The sequence below is a fragment of the Cydia splendana genome, chromosome 14 (assembly GCF_910591565.1).
Source record: "Cydia splendana chromosome 14, ilCydSple1.2, whole genome shotgun sequence".
Taxonomy (NCBI): domain Eukaryota; kingdom Metazoa; phylum Arthropoda; class Insecta; order Lepidoptera; family Tortricidae; genus Cydia; species Cydia splendana.
The window spans coordinates 10,719,667-10,742,415 of NC_085973.1; the positions used below are offsets into that span (position 1 = coordinate 10,719,667).

Here is a 22,749-nt window from a genome sequence, read left to right on the forward strand (position 1 = left end):
CAGTTATTCAATGATAGTCGTTGGAGCCACTGACAAATTGTGGAAACCCGGAACTTCGGTTGCTATAACTTTTAAAATTATATTTATATTTTTGCGTTCCCGTTTTCGGCGTTTTATCTGACGTGATTACTTTCATTAAATATTTATCTTCGAACGTTTCATCGTCGTAGAAAGTATTTTTATCATTTCCGTTGTGGTCCGTTTGAGACTGCTTCTCGTCATTCGTTGAAATGTCACCGTTTTGGTCGATTTTTTTGACATCCGCCCTTTTGGAGATGTTTTCTTCTCCTATGCGGCCGCCTGTCATTACCATGAATTGCGGTTGTTGCATGGCGGTCATGTGATCCCTCAGGCATTGCTGCAGGATGTGCAAAAAGAACAGAAACGCTAGCAGAGTAAGAGCTGACATAGCTGCATTGCTCTTGTGAATACCGCCGTGACCGCTGTAAAAAATACTGGAAAATTAATAATTATTTCGAAAAATCGTTTAAATGATTTTGACGCTTACTTGTGGAAACGTTTATTAACGATTTTCAAACAAAATTAGGTATTCAATTATAACGGCCCCTAGCCTCCTACGCCGTTGAAAACTAATGGAGTACGAGAAAAAATTGCGAGGATTTATAACGAAAAACGAACCTTTAACATTCGTTTTGTTTATCTGGACTTCCTATTTTTTTATTTAGGTACAGTACCTACTATTTGAAATAAAATTATAAGGGAACAATTTATTCATGTTAATTAATGGATTAAATTGTTCGCTTGTACTTATAATCACGAGATACTTAGGTAGGTGCTAATTAAAATTCGGTTTACATTTTTTTTAATAAAAAGCTTGGCTTATTCAACTTAAAAGCCAGCGAGCGGAAAATCGCAGAAAAAAGACCTTTAAAAAATATGACAACCGGCTTCAACGTGATGAGTACTGATGAGACTATACATGTGCTTCTATAAAATCTAATACCTTTAAACGAGCAATTCTTGTTTATTTATTTATATGTATATATATTTTGGGGATCTCGGAAACGGCTCTAACGATTTCGATGAAATTTGCTATAGAGGGGTTTTCGGGGGCGATAAATCGATCTAGCTAGGTCTTATCTCTGGGAAAACGCGAATTTTTGAGTTTTCCGAGCAAAGCTCGGTCTCCCAGATATTAAAAATAATACCCAAATTTCCTCCTACCCCACTATAGTCTGTATCTTTAGGTATTTAAATAAAAGTAAACAATTTGTACATTTTCGGGTAGTTATAACATTTATTGGTTAACCGACCAAATACAAAACCGCCTGGATCAGTTATTGAACGACCTAGCTTTAACCTACATTATTTGATCATGTAATGTTTTCATTTACCCTCAACTGGCTTCAGTTCAGGAGCCATTTGAGGGTAGATTTTGTTTACTTTTATTTAAATACCTAAAGATACAGACTATGGTGGGGTAGGGGGAAATTTGGGTATTATTTGGGTTTTATTGGGGGTCATAGCTCAAGAAAATTAAAAAAATCTGCGGAAATAATTCCTGAGAGCATATCGGGCCATGCTCAGTGTTGTAGGGTTCCGTAGTTACCTAACCATCGCACCCATACCCACCCATGCATTGAAAAAATATGAAAAAAGGTACCTTCAATCCTCCCCTACACCCTCAGCTCACCCCTTATCCTCAAGGACTTTTAGTATGTTTATTAGGGTGGGTCACTCGTGTATGGAGAAAAAAAAAAGTATTAGTTATCCTTCGGGCACAGTTACAAAAAGTTGCGTAATAATGCCCATATACAGTATTTTAAATTATTCTGTAATCGGAATTCATTTTCTGCCTCCGGATCCATTTCAAAGTTTTCGTATAAATATTATTATATTTTGTATGGTCTGCGGAGTATATTTATGTATCGTCTCTTTATTCAAACTTTAGCTAAAAAGTTATACCATTATTAGCTCGAAATAGCATGGTAAAGGTTCAGAGCCAATAAATAAATAAATAAATAAATACTCAAAAAGAAACATTTTTTTTTCATAATGTCCATACATTTAACAAAAACTTTGACTACAATCCGGAGGCAGTAAAATTAAAGCTAAAAAATAAAATAAAAATACGTGCAATAATTAATTACCAAATGGCACCTTTTTTTAATTGTGCCCCCTATTAAATTAAAAAAAAGGAAAAATGACCCACCCTAATGTTTATCTGGACACCACAAGGTATAACTACCAATTTTCAAAACTACACGAATTATTTCCGTCATATTCGGCTTAATTTGACGTGGCTACACTTTCAGGTTTCAGATCAGACAAAAGCTCGAGTCCAGACATTTCAGGGTTCTGAGCTTTATTAAAAAAATATGTTCTGAGACTTCTGAGGAAACAAAAGAAACCTGTGATTATGTCATTTAATTGAATGTGAAGATGATATCAGCATTAGAGTCTGTGCGGAAAGAGAAGAGTCGTGAAATGTATGGGATCCGATACATTCTACGACTCTTCTCTTTACGCACAGACTAGAACATTTCACGCGGACTTTACTTAAAGTAAATTTGCTATACCTACTAGGGGTAGCGGAATCTTCATTAATCATTAGCGATAGTCTTTACTGAGGTACTTATTATGATTAAGTACCGACATACTGTGTGAGTACCTAAGAGAAAAGCTGGGTGGCAAAGCAAAGGTTATGATCGCCCTATCAAGAGTAGGTAACTATATTAAGAAGAAGAGAAGGAGAACTTACTGTTTGGAATAAGCGACATGTCCGTGCGATGGCTGCGAATGTTCGTACCCGTAGAATACGTGCTGGTCATGGGAAGGCTGCGCGTAGTCGGAATACCTAGCAGAAAGTGTATCTCAAATTGTTTGCCAAATAGGAAAGGCTTCATACCTAACGCTTACTCGGAAAATAATGGTTTATTATGATGTTTGATGAGGATTTCCTCAAGGTTGTGCACTAAGTTGACAGCACTTTGCATTCGGGACGTAAAATCGACGTCTAAAAAGTTTAATATCTGCATCGATACAAATGACATTGGGCATTAGGTCCTGACACTTTAAAATTGCAGATCTTTTGCAAATGCGTATTGTTTTCACTATAAATATTTCTATTATTTTGATAGCCGCGTATGGTCAAATTCTTTTAGCGTTTCTGCGAACTCGCCTAACTTTAGTCAGGACATACCTACTTGTCACGCATGGCACGTTTTCATAACGATACCCTTTTCCGAACTCTGGTTTGTATACAGGGTGTAATCGTTAAGTGTGGCCAGGCGATAATTCCGTAAATATAACAGATATCGGAAAACTTCAAATTGATATCGAAAGTGCGTTACCTAATGAGTAAAATTACATTAATAACTTTTTTTAAATAAACGTAGAAATATCCCAAACATTAACTTCAAACCCTCCCATACATTTAGTACGACGACTCACCCCTAGAGATAAAACTGCTTGAGATTCATTATTTGCGATAATAAACTGTAATAAAATAATAAAACTACCGTTTATGAAATAATAAATCTAACATTAATTTTTTAATCAGACCGAAAATTTTAAGAAAAGTTCATTTAGAAACATTTAAGAGAGTCCGTCAATGTATCGCACAAGAAGGGCGTCACTTCGAGCAACTACTGTAAACAAAAAATGTACTTCCTTAAAAAATAAGTAAATGTTATATTTATTATTTCATAAACGGTAGTTTTATTATTTTATTACAGTTTACTATCGCAAATAATGAATCTCAAGCAGTTTTATCTCTTACGGCACCGATGGCGTTCTTTGAGGGGTGAGTCGTCGTACTAAATGTAGGGGAGGGTTTGAAGTTAATGTTTGGGATATTTCTGCTTTTATTTAAAAAAAGTTAATAATGTAATTTTACTCATTGGGTAACGCACTTTCGATATCAATTTGAAGTTTTCTGATATCTGTTATATTTACTGAATTATCGCCTGGCTACACTTAACGATTACAGCCTGTATAAGCAGAATGCCTATACATAGTATACGTTTAATCCATGTTTTTCTGCTAACGATAACGATAAACTGCTAAAAATACGTTTTTTGTCTTAAAAGTTGACCACCCTTCGTATACAAATTTCTGCCTGTCTGTACTAACCTCTCACTGAGATGTTTCGTCCCGACTCCCATGTGTGACAGCATATCTCCCAGAGTCATGTCTCCTGCCAGTATTATCAATGTCACACGCGGCTCTCTATGCGGCTGTCAAGGCACTGACGGGATCCGCACGGGCGCCGGGTGCATTATTATGCTCTAATTCGCGTCAAATTGCCCTCAAGATGTGACAAACGTTAGTGTAGCGGTATCTTAAGTGCTCCATTTTGCTTAGAAATGTAGAATTGTAAATGATTAGAATTGTCAGAAATTGCATCTTTTATAATTAAACCTGGCTAACCATTCAACGTCTTGATACGATACAGCTAAAACGGAGAGATGATTGTAATCATTAGAAAATGTTAGTACTTAAAAACTTTGGTAAACCAGGCGGTATTTAAATTGCTCTATTAAATTCTTTATACATAGGTGTTATTTTAAACGTCAAACTTCTATGAAATTATGACGTATAAATAACACTGGCACTACGTGTGCTGTCAAAATTTCTGCAGAATTTTCTTGGTCTAACTCTATCAACGTTTTCTTTAAACGACGATGGCGTGTTTAAAAATGCCTATCTATTTCTACATTGCAGAATGTTAAATAACGAAGGTTGATTCGTTCATTACTTTTAAGGAAGTATGGGAAAATCAAAAAAAATGTAATAATTTATTATTTTATTATACACACACATGCACACAAGGACGTCCTCAATCATACAACACACATTAAATACATACAAAACCTATTACTAAACTACTCAGTGATACAATTGATTCATATCACACAGATTTTTACATCAGTCGTCATTTATTGAGAAATTGGCGGAACCGTTATTATTTAACACATAGTTCATTTGACACTGAACATTATGCCAATTTTAAATAATGCTCAATTAACTAGGTCATCAAAAAATAAGACCAGTTACAGGTATTCTTTGTTCTCATACATTATCTCTACTCATTAACTTCTAGAATAAGTTAAATAAATAATTTAAATAAGTTATTAGAATACTACACTCAACGCGTCTTAGCTTGTGCGATGGGATATGATCGTATCACGCCTTTAAAAATTAGGCATGGCAATCTAAAATTATACTCTTGTGTACAATTGTTTCATCGTAAGACAAAAAATATACATTATAAAATCGAAATGCAGCAAAAGCTGCACGGTCGCGTTAACTTTCCAAAGCAATAAATAGGAAGTTTCGTTACAGTTAATTTGGATTTTACGTTAAAGGTTTTAAGTTCAAAGTTTTGGACAGTGAAATGATTTGGCGAATTATAATTAATATGGAGTCAGTTGGTGTTTGGTTTTAAACTTCGTTGCATTCGAGGTACATTTGGCGGCAGTCGAAGCCACCGCGTCCTCGGCGACCAGCCTCGTAGAAGTCGTCGAAGGTACCACCAGATTGCCTCTCGAGTACGAAACTGGCAGCATAACTGTAAAAAAAAACAATTATTAAATACACATAATATTATTTTTAAAGTCTGGCCTACCAGTGACCACTATTGACTACTAAAATAGACCGGAAGCTGGAAAAATGTAGGCGTGGGAGTACATATATGGTTAATCATAGGAATTTGGAATTTTACACCTTTTTTTACTAAGACAGAGGAAAATTATATTCGGAACTGTGATTAATCTTTGTTTATTGAATTTTCCTACCGTCTGGAAATTAATATTTCATGAGGCCTATACAAATTAAAATAATAATGGAATCCAAGTTCTACCGAATAAATAATATTTTTTAAATGTACAATAAAAAATAAAATGAGTGAAAACCTCATTTTCTCTCGTCCGAACATGGCAAAGGGTGTTCAGACGAGTTGAAAACCCCCTTTTATTTTCGAGGGCATTAAAAAAGGAACAATAAAAAGAACCGTAGAATGGACAAGTGCGAACTTACGTTCCAAGTTGGCAGAAAACGCTCTTGGGTCCAATATCACCAGCACACTCATTGTTGGCGTCGCAAACGTATTTTTGAAGGCATTTGTCGTCGCTTGTGTTGAAGGATCTGACGTAGGTTTTCAGCATGGCAATGCCGGCGATGGCGGCGTCGCTGACGGAGTCCTTGCGACCCATGGAACGAGCGGCCAGAGAGCGGTGAGAGAACGACGTCTTGAGGGCATCCAACAGGTTCACTACGATGTTGATGAACTGCAAAGAGTACCGAATATTTATGCGCAATGCCTCGTGGAGAAGTGGAAAAGAACATGAGATCAACTTAAAAATCTTGTCAAATCCAGCGTACCTACTTCCTGGCTTTACCTGATACTACATTGGTTATTTGTATATCAAACTGCACATATTAAAAGGAGAGGAAGGATGGGCCGCGTACCTCTCCAGCCTGTTTTGCCATGGAGGCGACCTGGTCAGGATCTTTTGCACCGAGCACCGTCGACAGTACCGCAGCCAATATACCCTGAAGCAAGCGAGATGCGACACCGGTTCCAATACCATACTTGACTATTTACATTTAAAATAGCAGGAGAACCTCAAGGAAACCATTTCCGTTAATAAAATTGGTAAAAATATATTAATTCTTTGAGATTATCCCTGGATGTGAAGGTTGTAGTTATTGTATGTGTATTAGGATAAACTACGTAATGGATACTAAATGACAGTTCTACGGGTGAGGGTAACCTTGCAAGTGCCATTACACTATAACAGTGACCGAAGACAATATCTACAGAAATTATGTTAGTGGATAAGGATATCTATGGCCCATTGTTGTATATTGCGTGATGCTTTAAATAAATGAATTACTCCGGTTAATTGGCAATTATTTTGTGTGTTTGCAAAATTTAAATACTGGGTTTTGTACCTGCATGGGAGAGGAGCCGTTGTCGACTTTGTCGATACCGTCGCTGGAAGCGCCTCCGCCGAGGATGGCTGTCAGGATCTTGAGTCCCATCGAGAAGAGGTTAGCCCACGGAGACACAGAGGAGGAATCCGTGTCGATACTGTCACTCTTGTTGGGGCCAGTGCCGCCGGGGTTGAACAACATTTGCATTATCATTCCTGAAAATGGTTTTATCATTCCTGAAATTTAATCCTTCTTATTATTTTGCCTTAACTAAAATTTACATGCGATTGTACTAATTAGAAGGTCTAGAAGCAAGCGTTTTAAAAATAAAGTAATCAAATCAAATCACCTGGAAGATAACTATACTCCTTACCAAGCATGTTGGACCATGAGAAGCCACCATCGGAGATGGAGTTGTTCTGAATGTCGTCGATGTCATCGAGCGCGACTTTCTTGAGAGCGTTGGGCTTCTCTGCGAATTTCCGCTCCTGCGCCTCTTGCTCGTGTTGTAGAGGCAACGAGTTGCTGTAGTATTGCGGATTTTGTGTCCGGACATGACTTGTTGACTGGAAAAACCATAAAACTAATTCAATACAATTCACCAAAAGTCATTTGCAAATTAGACTTATTGCCGTTCGAAAATTAAGTCTAAATTAAACTATATTAAAAACCACAGCTCGCTACAGGTCCTGATCTGTATTTTCGAGAAAGCCGTGCGAAAACATTAGTAACAAATATAAAACCTTATACATGTCTGCGTCTGCAACATACATTAATAAAAACAAAACAATGTTTGCCAGCCAAATGCCTAATTATTATTATACAATACTTTTCATGACTCCGTCTTGCAATTAAATGTTCCAAACATGGTAAGAGTGAGAGGTAAGTAATAAGAGTAATTTCGTAATCTAAGTAAGTAGGTATCATACCTGTGAGATGAGGGGAGCGTGGTGCTGCGGGTAAGCTATCGTCTGAAGAATCGTCGATGAACTAATCAGGGCTAAAAGCGCCCAGCCTGCGATCTTCTGACTCATCCTGCGGAAAAGGAAAAAATGGTAAGTCATCATTGTAGGTAAGTTAAAGGAAAAGGTAAGTGTGCTGAAATTTGCCTACAAACATTTATACTATAGTTATTTAAAAGAGATTTGATTAAAATTAACCTACGTAGAATATTATTTAATTATACGTTAGCGCAATGGACGTTGTCGATTAGAAAGTGTTCTGATGAGTGATTCGCGCGAATTGATTGCCTGCGTTTGGAGTTGCTTAGAAAGTAGCCTCCTACACTGCCTTAGGTGCATTTTTACGAGGATGCTGGCTATGTCTCTAATTAGAGGATGCCTATTAAACTAATTGGCTAAGTGTGGCTATTACGAGCTAAAAGGCTTGGACGGTTACATCCAGTTGATGCAGTCTCCGTAAACAAAGTACCTCACTACATAACTTTAACGACTTATTTATGCCTACAATTTTTTAAATAAAAATATATATTTTTAGCTTATAAGTGCGTGGTAAAACATTTTATATGTTCTTGTAAATTCTAACCTACTGATTCTAACCCGGTTTTCGTTAACTGTAGTTTGGATGTCACTTCTTATACCCGTCTCAAATAAGGTGCCAGTTATAAAAATTGACGGAAATTAGTTGTGTTGACTATTTATTAAGCGCTAACGGTCACGAATCGGCCTCTGCGGTCTACTTTCTTTGACCGATAAAAGTGAGTGATTTTTCACCTGCTTGGACCGCGTTACTGATGTTGCATCATGCTCATTTTAGTCACTTTGTGTTGACTTTTTTCAATGCTTTTTACGTTACGTTGGCTGTTGAATGCTAACATAATAAAAAACGGTGGTCAATTTCTTGACCTCGATATACCTGTTTTTGCGACAGAATTTTGAGCCTATTCTGTAAATGACGTTTCAGCATTGATTGTTACGACGGATTGTTTATAAAATGACTAGCCTATTTGTCTCGTGTGTCAATTGAAAAGCAAATTGCACACGTAGGCACGTTGTGGCTGCGCGCCGGTGGCCGGTGACAGCGCGTCCGTTGAGATTCTCTCCGGAGAAATTTGTTGTCGCTAGTCTTGGCCAGTCGTTGCTTATGTTTTATGTATGCCTTGTTACTATTTACTCGTAAAACCACATACGTACGTGTATTTATTTAGCTACTCCTTAGTTAAGGCGCATTGTTTAGCTACAACCGTCGAGCACACAAAGATCCATTCGTCAACGTAACATAGAAAAGAGCGCAATGCATGTGCACACGAATGCGTACTTTGTTGGGAGAAAGCAGAAAATAAACTAAGTAAATGCCTGTACATTTTCTATAATGAACATTTAACATCAGAAAGCCTATGCACCGTACCTAAATGATTTCTACCCTCTATGCAGTTATTGAACAATCTTAAACATAAATATGAGAAATACCTTCTTTTTTACATACATTTTTGGGATGTATAAGTACTTATATGGAGTCGTTATTTTTAAGTATCAGGTGGGACGCAAATATGTACCTCGCTCTTTGCCCCGGGCGAAGCCGCTTTCTTGCGGTGAAGGGCTTATCGATAGGATTGAAGCACGGGTAGAAATGGCATCGACCCCTTGACCCAGTAACCTGCGCAGGCGACTGAACTTCGCGGTGCATCGCGCGGGAAACGAACCTCACTTTCGATCGACGCGGATCTCGCCAACGGCATACATTCTCGAATGTCTTAGCCGGAGATTCATAATAGCGTCATAGGTTTTCTGAGTTACCTATTGATGTTTTTACATATTTTGTGCATCAACAAATTTCTCGAGACATAGCTTTAAATTCAGAGATTACTACTGTCAAACTGGTAACAGTCGGAAGGTCTTAACTTACTTTTTTGCCGAAGAAGGATTAAGTAATTAAGTGATTTCTTTCGTTCATTATTTTCATCCAGATATAGAAGGAGAAACGTATATCGTATTGTCCTTTTAAATTATAGAAAAACCGTATTTAAGAGATAGATTTTCAAAACAAGTATAATTATATTGTCTAATAACGCAGAACAGCGCAGCAAGGCGCGGCAAACATGGTGATGGGTGAAAGCGACACGGGCAGGTGACGTGTGTGCCACCTCCGTGCAAAGTTAACGTTTTTCTAATTTTGGACCTGCAGTTCTGTCTCCAACAAGCCACTTTCATTGTAAATTCCCCGTGGAAAATATGGGCAGTTTCTCTAACAATTTTACACTTGTACCACTGTATCATACGCTGGTTCTTCTCAGCATTATCTCACGTTCTAAAGAGTGGGCAACGTTCATAAACATTTTTAGAACGTTTTCTCGTTTCCGTGGAGTCGTTTTTTGGCTCCTTTTTTTCGCCGCTGACTGGTCCAGCGTGCAATCCGCTTTCTAAAACTGCACAATTTAGTAACAGTGCGTGTTCTCGACGCGGATGTACAAGTGAATCAATAAGTCATAATATGAGTTATATAGCTATATTACCTATATGTTATTATGAACATGATTAACATGAAATATTATGACAGCCAAAATGTTAAATTTATTACAAGCTTTTATTTAGTTTCACCTGACCGTTGTCTGTAATCAAATCTTGCAAGTTAAATTTGATCCACTTCCCGGTTTCCGATTGAGCTGAAATTTTGCATGCAGGTATAAATCAGATGAAAATGCAATATTATGGTACCATCGAGCTGGTCTGATGATGGAGACAGGAGGTGGCCATCGGAACTCTGTGATGAAACAACGCAACCTAATTGTGTTAGGGGTTTTTAGAATTGTCTCGATGAGTATTAGTTGTCTGTCGTAAGAAAAGTACAGTCAGCGATAAAAGCTTGTACCAAAAATGAAATTTTAGCCAAAAACTTTATTTTAATTTTACGTTTTGTCATATGTTATGGCATGACTTGTAGTTATATCGCGTACCTATCAATAAACATTGATATTTATATTACCTATAGGTAGGTACTACTGTGACTTGCTAATGAATAAGTGGGCATGGTTGTTACCGTGGACCTATTAATTTATTTTCATAAGATTCAAAGTTGAATCCCGAATAAACAAATGGGTAAAACTATAAAATTGGAAAATCGTACATGCGGCTCCTCCTAATAGCGAAGATTAAACTGAAAGCTTTGTAATCTTAACTAGAATTGAGATTAGCAATTCTCGCGAGGAAATTCCGAGGAACCAACGGATAGCACGCGCCTCAGACGGTCTCGCTAGATCGGACGCTATCAGATGCGTGCGCGCTCCTAACCGTACCACGCTCCCGATGTGGATCCAACGGTACCACTGATTCTAGATGTACATGTTCAATAGCGGCTGACAGCCTGACACCTTCACCCAGGGCCGGATTAACCCTAAGTCAAAGTAGGCAACTGCCTAGGGGCCCCGCCTCGGCTAGGGGGCCCCGGCGGCTCAGAGCGCACCATCACAAAAAAAAAAATGTTTCATAGGGTTAAAATTAACGCGTAAATTTTTTGTTCTTATTAATAATGAGTATGCTTTGTTATTGTTTTTTTTTCGATCCATTCTTTAATTTAATGAAACTGTAATAAAATGGAAGCAATACGTTACAGTTTGCGGGGCATATATGCGTACCTGGGGCCCGTTTCTCAAAAGCTTAACTTAAAAGCGTAACTTGTACCTAATACAAGTGGAAGTCCCTTTCTAACAAAAGCTGTCAAAAAGTGACATCCGCTTGTATTACAAGTTACAAGCTTTTGAGAAACGGGGCCCTGTTGTAAAGGTTTTCTGAAAAAAATTAACATTTACTTTTTTTCGAACAACTTCTGGGTTATATCGACTCAGGCGGCTTAGCACGGTCGCGTTTTTATCCCTCGTCACCATGCCTGTCACGTTCTAACAAGTATGTAAGTGCGAAAGGGACGCGCATAGTGATAGTCGATAAAAATGGAACCGTGCTGAGCCCGCAGAATCACGAGGACTATTGATTAAAACAAAGAAAAAAAGTGTCCCCAGTTTTTCATACGAATTTTGGGTGTCAGTTTAGTGACGGTCCATACAAAATGTATGTATGTAAAAATGCGCGTCACAAAAGTGACCTATTTCGACGATTGGTTCATGTTAGAGCGCTCCTTCCTTACATCTCGGCCTTCGGCGTCGCTTTTTAAGAAATATCAACATTGATTTCAGTAGCTTGGCCTTTTGCCTCACATGAAAGCTCACTTCGCTAAAAAACGCTTCGGGCTTGTCGAGCAATGCGGAGATTGCTGAGCTCTACCTTTACTTCAGCCTCACTTTTTACCTCATTTTACCATTGGTATGTGTTTCTCATCTCCTCTACTTCAGCTTAGCCTTTGGCCTCGCTGCGGCTAGCTCGGCCAGCGGTCTCGCTTTTTAATACAATGGAATTTGGTTCGTGTCTGTGCTCAACTACTTATCCCGAAGCCTGAACGGCTTTGAGTTCGCATGAAAGCTCGCCTCACTGGGGCACTTCGGACTTTTAGGCCCAGGTGAAGATCGGTACCCGGCCTGGCCTTTTAACAGGCTTTCACAATTTGCGATATTGTTAAAAAAAATTGCGCTCGCTGCGCTCGCGTTTTTGCTAAGTTTTTTGGTTGGCCCTCTATCTACATGTTAGCTTGACTGGTGAATTAATACAGTTAGACCAAGAAAAGTCTGCAATGATTTAGATAAGATACGCAGTGCAAGTGTTATTTATACGTTATAATTTCATAGAAGTTTGAAGCGCTGGTGGCCTAGCGGTAAGAGCGTGCGACTTTCAATCCGGAGGTTGCGGGTTCGAACCCCGGCTCGTACCAATGAGTTTTTCGGAACTTATGTACGAAATATCATCTGATATTTACTAGTCGCTTTTCGGTGAAGGAAAACATCGTGAGGAAACCGGACTAATCCCAATAAGGCCTAGTTCACCCTCTGGGTTGGAAGGTCAGATGGCAGTCGCTTTCGTAAAAACTAGTGCCTACGCACTCGGGATTAGTTGCCAAGCGGACCCAAGGCTCCCATGAGCCGTGGCAAAAATGCCGGGATAACGCGGGGAAGATGATGAATTTCATAGAAGTTTGACGTTTAAAATAACACTTACACTGCGTGTGCTATCAAAATCGTTGCAGACTTATCTTGGTCTAACACTAATAATTTTAACATATGGACATTCTTTATTACCATGTAGCTCCTAATAATGTGGCTTGGCGTTTTGTCTTATGGTCGGTGTTAGAAAAAAGCTTTATGTCCAAGCAATAAGTGCGAAAAAGACATCGTTCTGACTAGACTCGGATCGGCTCGGCTGAAGATTGAAATTAAAAACGCAAACTTTTTTCCCTGTAACTGAACATGCTGTATGCAGAATTGACTGTAAGGGGGCCCCGAGCCTTGCACTGCCTAGGGGCCCCGACATGCTTAATCCGGCCCTGCCTTCACCTACTTGTTAAAATATATAAAAACTACACTTAATCCAATCCGGAAGATGTTCCTTGTTGTAGGTACTTACCTACTTTATAACATACCGAACTTACCTACTTAACATTTGTGCTAGTGGAAGGAGACACGATCAAAAATTACCAATAAGGTAGGCTATACAAAAGAAGCCGGTGTATAATTTTTGTATTATAATCACCCCGCTTACCCAACGCTGAATGACAAGATGCCTCTCACGTGGCTACAACTTTCACTAAAGTTTTTTGGGTATGGAACGAGCGGAGTGATTCAGTGCCTATTTCTTGATGATGACATTAATGCAGTGCGATGTCATCGAGACATTTTCAATTCTAAATGGTTTTTTTACTTATTATTATTAATAGGCAGTGGATTAGTTTCGGGCTGCCACTTCCTGTGTGTGCTAGTTGGATTCGGTGCTAAAAATGATTGTATATCTTAAAAGATCCCGCTGAGATAGTTAACCAGCGAATCATCACTGTCTATTAAATAGCTAGTTGGTTTTTCATAGCAATCTTAGGGGCGGTACTTACATATTCGTTTGTCACGCAACTATTACCCGCAAGTATAATAGAATTGCCCCCCTACCTACTCATTCTGTATGCGTTTCTCCACATGACTTATTCATCCAGGAAAATATTATTAAAGATTTCCTTATAAAATATAAGCACCTGATTGCCTTGGTTCATTTTTCATGGAAGACAAGTAGAGTGCTATGGTCCCCACTTGGGATAGACTTTTCAATTGTGATATTCACTAAATCATCTTAGTGGATCTTCTTGTTTCATAATTATGAAATCCAAGGATGTCTAACTAGGTGCATGTCTTTTAACGCCTCTGAGAAGGAGGGTGGGTCTCGCACGGTTAACTAAATACCCTTATCGTAAGTAGGTAAATACTGACATTGCATAACTGATTTTCATTTGTCAGCTTTTAGTGTTAAGTGTTCTGTCCTAGTGGTTTGATTGATGACATAAGGCGACGGGGTGCCTGTTGCCAAATGGTTATCTATTCACTTGTTGCGCATGTAGAAATTTTAAGGCTTATACTTTGGATAATTCTGAAGTTAGTATTACATAGTACCAACAGGCTTTTTTTCTGGCACTAATGTTCAGATCGCCTTTATTAAGTATTTTTGACGGCGGCTTAAAAATAACATTTTGTTTGGCCTTAAGTCTTAACTGCGATTTAATAAATAGCTCAACCTTAAAAAAGACCACTGCCTGTCTGTCAAGTTATTTACAAGAATTAAATTAAGTCCTAATAGGAATTAGGAACTTAGGAAAGTTAAATTCAAAAGTTTCAAAACCCCCAAGGGGCATTGTAGAGTTCTGAATGGATTATTATTTGTTGATCTCAGTCATACCCAGAATTAAATGAGTCCAGCTCCGGTTTATAATTAAATTTCTCATTACACAACATTATCGCAAGATCTTATAACTTTCATTGGAAGTTTACTGATTCAGATCATGTTTATGAGTAGGTATAGTGACAGGAAAACAAAAATGATCACAAAATACCATTATTTATCAAACGGTTTTATTTGGTTTGCCCTGATTGTTATTTGTTTGGGTTAAATTTAGTATAATTTAAATTCCTCCCCCTTGCTGTTGGCGGATTAACGCATAATTTTAAACTTCGACATTTAACTATACACACACATTTTTTCAATTATGATCCCAGATCCCAGGTCTTGATACCAAGGATCGAATCACATTTGCACGACAAAGCTGTCGCATTCATTTAATCGACTGCTATAATTCATTGCTTTAATTTATATCCACACGTTGTACGCCAAAGGAAATGTAAACATTTCTTTGGATAGTTGCAGTGGACGAGTGTGTGAGAAACTACAGGCGGCGGGCAGCACGCAAGCCTGGTTGCTATTGACCATTCCGATCGCAACAGCTTTCCTCGCCACTTTCGACAGCCAGTTCACGTTTCAAGACTTTTAATTACTTGCAGAAACCTGTCACAAGTATCATAATAGCCGTCCGCCGGGCCCATCTACTTGCCTTTTGTTTACAAACGGCGTGAAATGAGAAAGCGAAATAGCCATGATGTAAGGTGTGCATGAATTACGTATACATGTAGGTAGGTATGCACGTATGTCAGCAACGACGTAAGAGATTTTGGCGACGAGGTAGTGTGTATTTTTATCTAAGTAATATATGTATACAATATACATATACCTATTATTAACAATTTAATGTTGAAAGAGTTAAATATCAATGAAATGAAAGGTAAATCGAATTTCCAATTAATACAAGATTGACTTCAAGCTTCAATGAAGTTGCATTTGTATCTTAAAACGTCATGTAGAATTGAAGACGATTGTTCAATGATTACACCGTAGAGGGTTATTGAAAAATTAAGTTTTACGTCGGTACGTAATGTCATTGATTTAAAATAAAATTAACCGAACAAATCCAAGTCGCACGACATTCAATAAAATAATGTATTCATATTATGTACATTGTGTAAAGTTGCCTAAGACGCTATTGGCTTCCCGTATTGTTACAACCCGTGTCCAATCCACGGCTGCGGCATAATGTGTGACGACCATTTTCTTATTTTGGAAAGTGAAGGTTTTTATTTACATTACTAAAACTGTCGTTGACGAGAACTAAAGTGCCTTAATTGTTGTGCCGAATTGCATTGTTTTGACATGTAGTGGGATGAATACACTAATGTTCACCTTCCTTCCTACTCCATAGTTTTTTGTTGTGTCCCCAAGTTGTTATTAAGTTAGTCTGTTTAAGAGCGCTATTACATTTCGGCGTTGAGCGAGTTTAGGTATTTTACGCGCTGCGGCAGGCCGTGCGAGCTCAGTACGCCGACCCCTTCTACCACACTCGCACTACAATGATGGATTAAACATTCTTGATCCTTCGCGAAGCATATTGAAATCAACCATAACAACACTAACTGTACTTAACTTTTAAAGTTCTAAAACTGTTATTTGGTAAGTACGAAAATACTAAATGCAGTGCAAATGTACATAGGGGCTGTTCATAAATTACGTCATCTATTTTTGACGATTTTTGACCCCCCCCACCCCTCAAATCATCCAAAAATCAAGCTTCGGATGAATCTGTTTCCTCCTACGTCATGTTACCATCATCCGATGTCCAGACCCCCCCACTCCTCCCATTTGAAACGACGTAATTTATGAATAGCCCCATACTTGTACTTATGAAGGTATATTACTCGAAAGAAATTATAGGTACCTACTCGCTTATTTACATGTTTCGTCATTGCATTTGGAACCTATAGGTTGTAAAGTTTGTATCAACGAGGGTTTAAAAACGAACTGGTACTGAGGATCTGATGATGATTAAGGTGGTCACGGATACCAATCAACCATGTAGTAACATGATTAGGCTCGTTTGATTCGTCTCAACAAGATCTTTGACACTGAAGATACACAGGGTCTGATGATGGAGCTTGAAGGTGGCCACGGGTACCAGTCTATCATGTAACTAAACAACTTCGTGTTTGGGCTCGTTTGATTCGTCTCAACAAGATCTTTGACACAAGACAGTACTCAGGGTCTGATGATGGAGCTGGAAGGTACCATTACCAATCAACCCTGCAACTAAACCACATCGTGTTTAGGATCGTTTGATTCGTCTCAACAAGATCTTTGACACTAGGTGATACTCAGAGTCTGATGATGGAGCTGGAAGGTGGTCACCGGTACCAATCAACCATGCAACTAAACCATTTCGTGTTTAGGCTCGTTTTATTCGTTTCAACAAGATCTTTGACACAAGATAGTACTCAGGGTCTGATGTTTGAGCCGGAAGGTGGTCACCGGTACCAATCAACCATGCAACTAAACCATTTCGTGTTTAGGCACGTTTTATTCATCTCAACAAGATCTTTGACACAAGGTAGTACTCAGGGTCTGATGATGGAGCGCGAAGGTGGCGACGGGTACCTGTCTGTCATCATCAGCTCCATCATCAGACCCTGAGTAGTATCTTGTGTCAAACATCTTATTGCGACGAATCAAACGAGCCCAAACACGAAGTGGTTCAGTTACATGGTACACTGGTACCCGTGGCCACAGTCCAGCTCCATCATCAGACCCTGAGTACTAACTTGTGTCAAAGATCTTGTTGCGACGAATCGAACGAAGCCAAACACGAAGTGGTTTAGTTGCATGGTTGATTGGTACCGGTGACCACCTTCCGGATCCATCATCAGACCCTCAGTACTACCTTGTGTCAAAGATCTTGTTGCGACAAATCAAACGAGCCCAAACACGAAGTGGTTCAGTTACACGGTAGACTGGTACCCGTGGCCACCTTCCAGCTCCATCATCAGATCCTGAGTACTATCTTGTGTCCAAGGTCTTGTTGAGACGAATCAAACGAGCCTAAACACGAAGTGGTTTAGTTGCATGGTTGATTGGTACCGGTGACCACCTTCCGGCTCCAACATCAGACCCTGAGTACTATCTTGTGTCAAAGATCTTATAGAAACGAATAAAACGAGCCTAAACACGAAGTGGTTTAGTGGCATGGTTGATTGGTACCGGTGACCACCTGCCGGCTCCATCATCAGACCCTGAGTACTATCTTGTGTCAAAGATCTTGTTGAGACGAATCAAACGAGCCTAAACACGAAGTGGTTTAGTTGCATGGTTGATTGGTACCGGTGACCACCTTCCGGCTACATCATCAGACCCTGAGTATTATCTTGTGCCAAAGATCTTGTTGAGACGAATCAAACGAGCCCAAACACGAAGTGGTTTAGTTGCATGGTTGATTGGTACCGGTGACCACCTTCCGGCTCCATCATCAGACCCTGAGTACTATCTTAAGTCAAAGATCTTGTTGAGACGAATAAAACGAGCCTAAACACGAAGTGGTTTAGTTGCATTGTTGATTGGTACTGGTGACCACCTTCCGGCTCCATCATCAGACCCTGAGTACTATCTTAAGTCAAAGATCTTGTTGAGCCGAATCAAACGAGCCCAAACACGAAGTGGTTTAGTTGCATGGTTGATTGGTACCGGTGACCACCTTCCGGATCCATCATCAGACCCTCAGTACTACCTTGTGTCAAAGATCTTGTTGCGACAAATCAAACGAGCCCAAACACGAAGTGGTTCAGTTACATGGTAGACTGGTACCCGTGGCCACAGTCCAGCTCCATCATCAGACCCTGAGTACTAACTTGTGTCAAAGATCTTGTTGCGACGAATCGAACGAAGCCAAACACGAAGTAGTTTAGTTGCATGGTTGATTGGTACCGGTCACCACCTTCCGGATCCATCATCAGACCCTCAGTACTACCTTGTGTCAAAGATCTTGTTGCGACAAATCAAACGAGCCCAAACACGAAGTGGTTCAGTTACACGGTAGACTGGTACTCGTGGCCACCTTCCAGCTCCATCATCAGATCCTGAGTACTATCTTGTGTCCAAGGTCTTGTTGAGACGAATCAAACGAGCCTAAACACGAAGTGGTTTAGTTGCATGGTTGATTGGTACCGGTGACCACCTTCCGGCTCCAACATCAGACCCTGAGTACTATCTTGTGTCAAAGATCTTATAGAAACGAATAAAACGAGCCTAAACACGAAGTGGTTTAGTGGCATGGTTGATTGGTACCGGTGACCACCTGCCGGCTCCATCATCAGACCCTGAGTACTATCTTGTGTCAAAGATCTTGTTGAGACGAATCAAACGAGCCTAAACACGAAGTGGTTTAGTTGCATGGTTGATTGGTACCGGTGACCACCTTCCGGCTCCATCATCAGACCCTGAGTATTATCTTGTGCCAAAGATCTTGTTGAGACGAATCAAACGAGCCCAAACACGAAGTGGTTTAGTTGCATGGTTGATTGGTACCGGTGACCACCTTCCGGCTCCATCATCAGACCCTGAGTACTATCTTAAGTCAAAGATCTTGTTGAGACGAATAAAACGAGCCTAAACACGAAGTGGTTTAGTTGCATTGTTGATTGGTACTGGTGACCACCTTCCGGCTCCATCATCAGGCCCTGAGTACTATCTTAAGTCAAAGATCTTGTTGAGCCGAATCAAACGAGCCCAAACACGAAGTGGTTTAGTTGCATGGTTGATTGGTACCGGTGACCACCTTCCGGCTCCATCATCAGACCCTGAGTACTATCTTGTGTCAAAGATCTTGTTGAGATGAATAAAACGAGCCTAAACACGAAGTGGTTTAGTTGCATGGTTGATTGGTACCGGTGACCACCTTCCGGCTCCATCATCAGACCCTGAGTACTATCTTGAGTCAAATAAATACATATAGAATGTCAGGTCGTTTCAAATATTTTTAATCCTGTCCGGTAGTTTATTAAACTGTACCATTATAAATTATAATACTATAAAAACGGTGCTAGGATCAAAGTCTCTCGTTGCGGTTTACACGCACACAGTATAGCGTTTTACACGGCGCCCGCCGCACACAATGATAAAAAACCTCGTCGTCGCCGTTGAAAATGTGCGGAGCCGACCGACACACGTCCTGCCTCTACAAGCTCTGCCGCGGCACTGAGCTGGCGCAGCGCGCGTCATCGGTAATATAGAGTAGTTTTCAAAAAATTGCCAAAAAATTATAGTAGAATTTCATAAACACTAATGTATACCAACAGTATAAGCAAACGTTGCAGATTGCTTGAGTATGAAAATGACTTCGATATTAAGTAGATTTTCGTAGGAATTGACACTTGTTTCGGAGAGAAAATCGAGTTCGTTTTACTTTGATTTTCTCTTTCTCAAAGGTATGTAGGAAAAATATAGTTTGATATGCCTAAAGTACAGGGTATTAGTAATACAAAATAGCCAGGTTTAGCAGAGTAAAATTCTCAACATTTCCAAATAAGAGCTCGCCATTCAGTGCTTCACGGGGTTTTTCGGAAACGACCATCAGAAAAAAAATCATTACTAATTTAATAAGTCCTTTTTCTAATATTTACAACGATATTTATAAAGATAAGAAGACGCTTTTACTGGAACAAGTACTCATTGTTTCTAATAATGAGCGCAAAGTCCTGAATTTCGTCGACTAGTATCATCAATTTTGCATTATTTCGACTTTTCTTGTAAGAGCGCTCTTAAGTATACAATGCTTTGGAGAAAGTTGTCTTTTTTTAATAGTTTAGTTAGGTGATTTCCGCTCTAATAAGTAGTGCTGCAGAAATATAACACAAGTCGAAATAAATGATAAAAATCTGGATAAGCCTTTACTAAGTAAAGTTCTACGAGATATAATTAAATATGGAATAATTCGATTTACTACCTGCTTATCCCTGCTACTAACATAAGTACGAGTATGTATGTGGGGGACCTAAGGTACACTGAGAGAAAAGGATAACAAAAACACACTTAGAATTACAAAAATAAACTTAATCCGGGGACAAGGAGAGTCAACTAATAAGAACAAATTGACTTTTGCAATTTCTATTAGTTCTTTCAATTTCTATTATCTGTTTGTTGAAATTGGATTTAGGATTACTGAGCTGTTTGTAGAAATAAATAAACTTTACAGAAATAGTGAAACGTCTATAATTATTACTAAACTTCATTTTTTCCCCCAGTACAGAACTGTTTTTTAATTCCTGGTTTAGTTTACTAATGATTTTTCTCTCAGTGTAGGTGGGTAAGTTTTATTTATTTATTTTATTAGTTTCAGTTTTAATTTATTTAGTTTATACATAATTTTAATAATAGTTTTAATATGGACATTTTGAAGTGCATATAGTACGAGTAAGTAATTTAAATTTTAAAGATGTGACATTCGAGTTCTGGCGTACTAAGCAAAAAGGACTTAATATCACTATGGAACATGTAGGTACTTTATTTTATTAAGCTTAATTTTACGGTTATCGCCACCTGTCATCTGACGTGTTTATCTGCCTTATGTGTCTGCTAATATGTAAGTACCTAGCTAAGGACCAAGTAAGAAAGCCTTGCACTTAGTATTTTGTGTCCATTTTTAGGGTTCCGTACCCAAAGGGTAAAACGGCGCCCTATTACTAAGACTCCGCTGTCCGTCCGTCCGTCCGTATGTCACCAGGCTGTATCTCACGAACCGTGATAGCTAGACCGTTGAAATTTTCAGAGATGATGTATTTCTGTTGCCGCTATAACAAAAAATAAGTACTGAAAAGTACGGAACCCTCGGTGGGCGAGTCCGACTCGCACTTGTCCGGTTTTTTAAATAGACAAAATGGTCCTGAATAATTGATAAATCTGATAACGTTATATGTATATTAAAAATCTAAGCTTTGACTTTGTTTCAGTTAGTTTATGTCACACATTAAATAAAGCTTACAGTCTAGGTAAACTTAAAACCTACTTTTGAAAATTTATATATGTACCTATTACAAACAACTCAAAATGATTCTAAATGTTAGCAAAAATTAAACACGTCCCTGGACACATTAGGTGTTACCTACATACGATTCATAATCATATGATTCTTCAAAACTTAAAAAAAAATTCTAATCCACAAATAACATTTTTTCATTCACAGGTCATTTTAATAATTCATATTCACAGGTATCACATCACACTCACACCTTAAATCATAACAATTTAGATCACGTGGTCACTTCAAGTGATGCGTTCAGTCCCGTTAAACTTTCACACTCGCCATTGCACTGTCCAAGCCAAAAACACGACTTACCTTTATCTGGTTCCGGTACTGGCAATCACTGAATCACTGATACACTGTCGTCCACGATGTAGCTTATCACTGGTGAAAGTGCGTGTTGTTCGGGCGCGAGTTTGACTTGCAATGAGTGTTGCGCCTTGAACTTCACTATATATATAGGGTGACCCAGTTACGGTGGCGGCGGCTAACTGTGCTAGTCGTCTGTCTGTCCTTATGTCCAACCTGTTCATCCCGTTGGCTGGACTCGGACCTTCTCAAGGACACCTATCAACCTGCGCGCGCGCTCCCGAAAGCGGGCGTTCGATAAAAAACAATGCTCACGCCTTACCAGCGCTTCAAGCGGTCATATTAACATACCAAACATTCCCAGGATTGTCTTATCTAGTTAACTTTATCCTCAAGTGCAAGACAAATTTCAACCGGAAACTCAGAAATACCTACTACTAATTAACCCTTAAATGCATTGTGTTGGATGCAGCCTACACAACAGAAATATAATTTTATGCATAATTAGATAAAATCTATTTGATCCTGCATATTATTTTGATACTAAAACTGAATCCATTCCATTCTAAATCCATTTCCCGATTTTTCATTCAATTTGTGCAGTATTTTAATTTAAAACATTTGTTTTAAGACGAAGTGGTGGAAAATTAGGAAAAAGCCAAAAGTTGATGATTTTTAGTTTCAGATTTAGGCGGTTTTATTCGGGGTTTGTAATGATTTTATAATTTAAAACTTTATTATAGGTATATCTCAAATAGTGTGGCTTTCTGGTGATAA

The 22,749-nt window shown here is 38.9% G+C and overlaps 2 protein-coding genes and 1 long non-coding RNA gene across 7 annotated transcripts in view; all 3 read right to left on the minus strand.

The window, feature by feature from the left end:
- The window catches only part of LOC134796819 (uncharacterized), a 250,822-nt gene extending 239,014 nt beyond the window's left edge, over positions 1–11,808 (minus strand). Inside the window, exon 1 of the long non-coding RNA XR_010145003.1 lies at positions 11,698–11,808. This is a non-coding gene — a long non-coding RNA (uncharacterized LOC134796819). The remainder of the gene's footprint in view (positions 1–11,697) is intronic.
- LOC134796891 (uncharacterized) lies at positions 8–4,356 on the minus strand. Its single transcript, XM_063769094.1, has 3 exons — positions 4,096–4,356; positions 2,723–2,818; positions 8–443 (listed from the first exon to the last, which is right to left on the minus strand). The coding sequence occupies exons 1-3, from the start codon at positions 4,152–4,154 to the stop codon at positions 8–10; spliced, it is 591 nt and encodes a 196-aa protein (XP_063625164.1). The 5' UTR covers positions 4,155–4,356.
- On the minus strand, positions 4,754–22,284 carry LOC134796755 (uncharacterized). 5 transcript variants are annotated; one of them, XM_063768960.1, is made up of 7 exons: positions 21,979–22,282; positions 7,830–7,935; positions 7,274–7,466; positions 6,919–7,136; positions 6,433–6,516; positions 6,001–6,251; positions 4,754–5,533 (listed from the first exon to the last, which is right to left on the minus strand). In XM_063768960.1, exons 2-7 carry the CDS (start codon positions 7,932–7,934, stop codon positions 5,407–5,409), a joined length of 978 nt encoding a protein of 325 aa, XP_063625030.1. In that variant the 5' UTR covers position 7,935; positions 21,979–22,282; the 3' UTR covers positions 4,754–5,406. The 5 variants fall into 5 exon arrangements, with proteins under 5 accessions (XP_063625030.1, XP_063625029.1, XP_063625031.1 ...); XM_063768959.1 differs by having other exon boundaries at positions 6,919–7,115; positions 7,250–7,466; XM_063768961.1 differs by having other exon boundaries at positions 6,919–7,115; positions 21,979–22,276.
- Positions 22,285–22,749: the final 465 nt, after the last annotated feature.

What these genes read in the sequence shown, in the direction of transcription:
- LOC134796891 (XM_063769094.1), bottom strand. Translation starts at nt 4,154, where the DNA reads ATGACTCTGGGAGATATGCTGTCACACATGGGAGTCGGGACGAAACAT. An exon ending in ACGAAACATCTCAGTGAGAG is followed by an intron (nt 2,819 to 4,095) that starts GTTAGTACAGAC and finishes ACTTTCTGCTAG; the next exon opens with GTATTCCGACTACGCGCAGC. An exon ending in CATGTCGCTTATTCCAAACA is followed by an intron (nt 444 to 2,722) that starts GTAAGTTCTCCT and finishes TATTTTTTACAG; the next exon opens with CGGTCACGGCGGTATTCACA.
- LOC134796755 (XM_063768959.1), bottom strand. Translation starts at nt 7,934, where the DNA reads ATGAGTCAGAAGATCGCAGGCTGGGCGCTTTTAGCCCTGATTAGTTCA. An exon ending in ACGCTCCCCTCATCTCACAG is followed by an intron (nt 7,467 to 7,829) that starts GTATGATACCTA and finishes TGGTTTTTCCAG; the next exon opens with TCAACAAGTCATGTCCGGAC. An exon ending in GTTTTCTGCCAACTTGGAAC is followed by an intron (nt 5,534 to 6,000) that starts GTAAGTTCGCAC and finishes TTTTTTTTACAG; the next exon opens with TTATGCTGCCAGTTTCGTAC.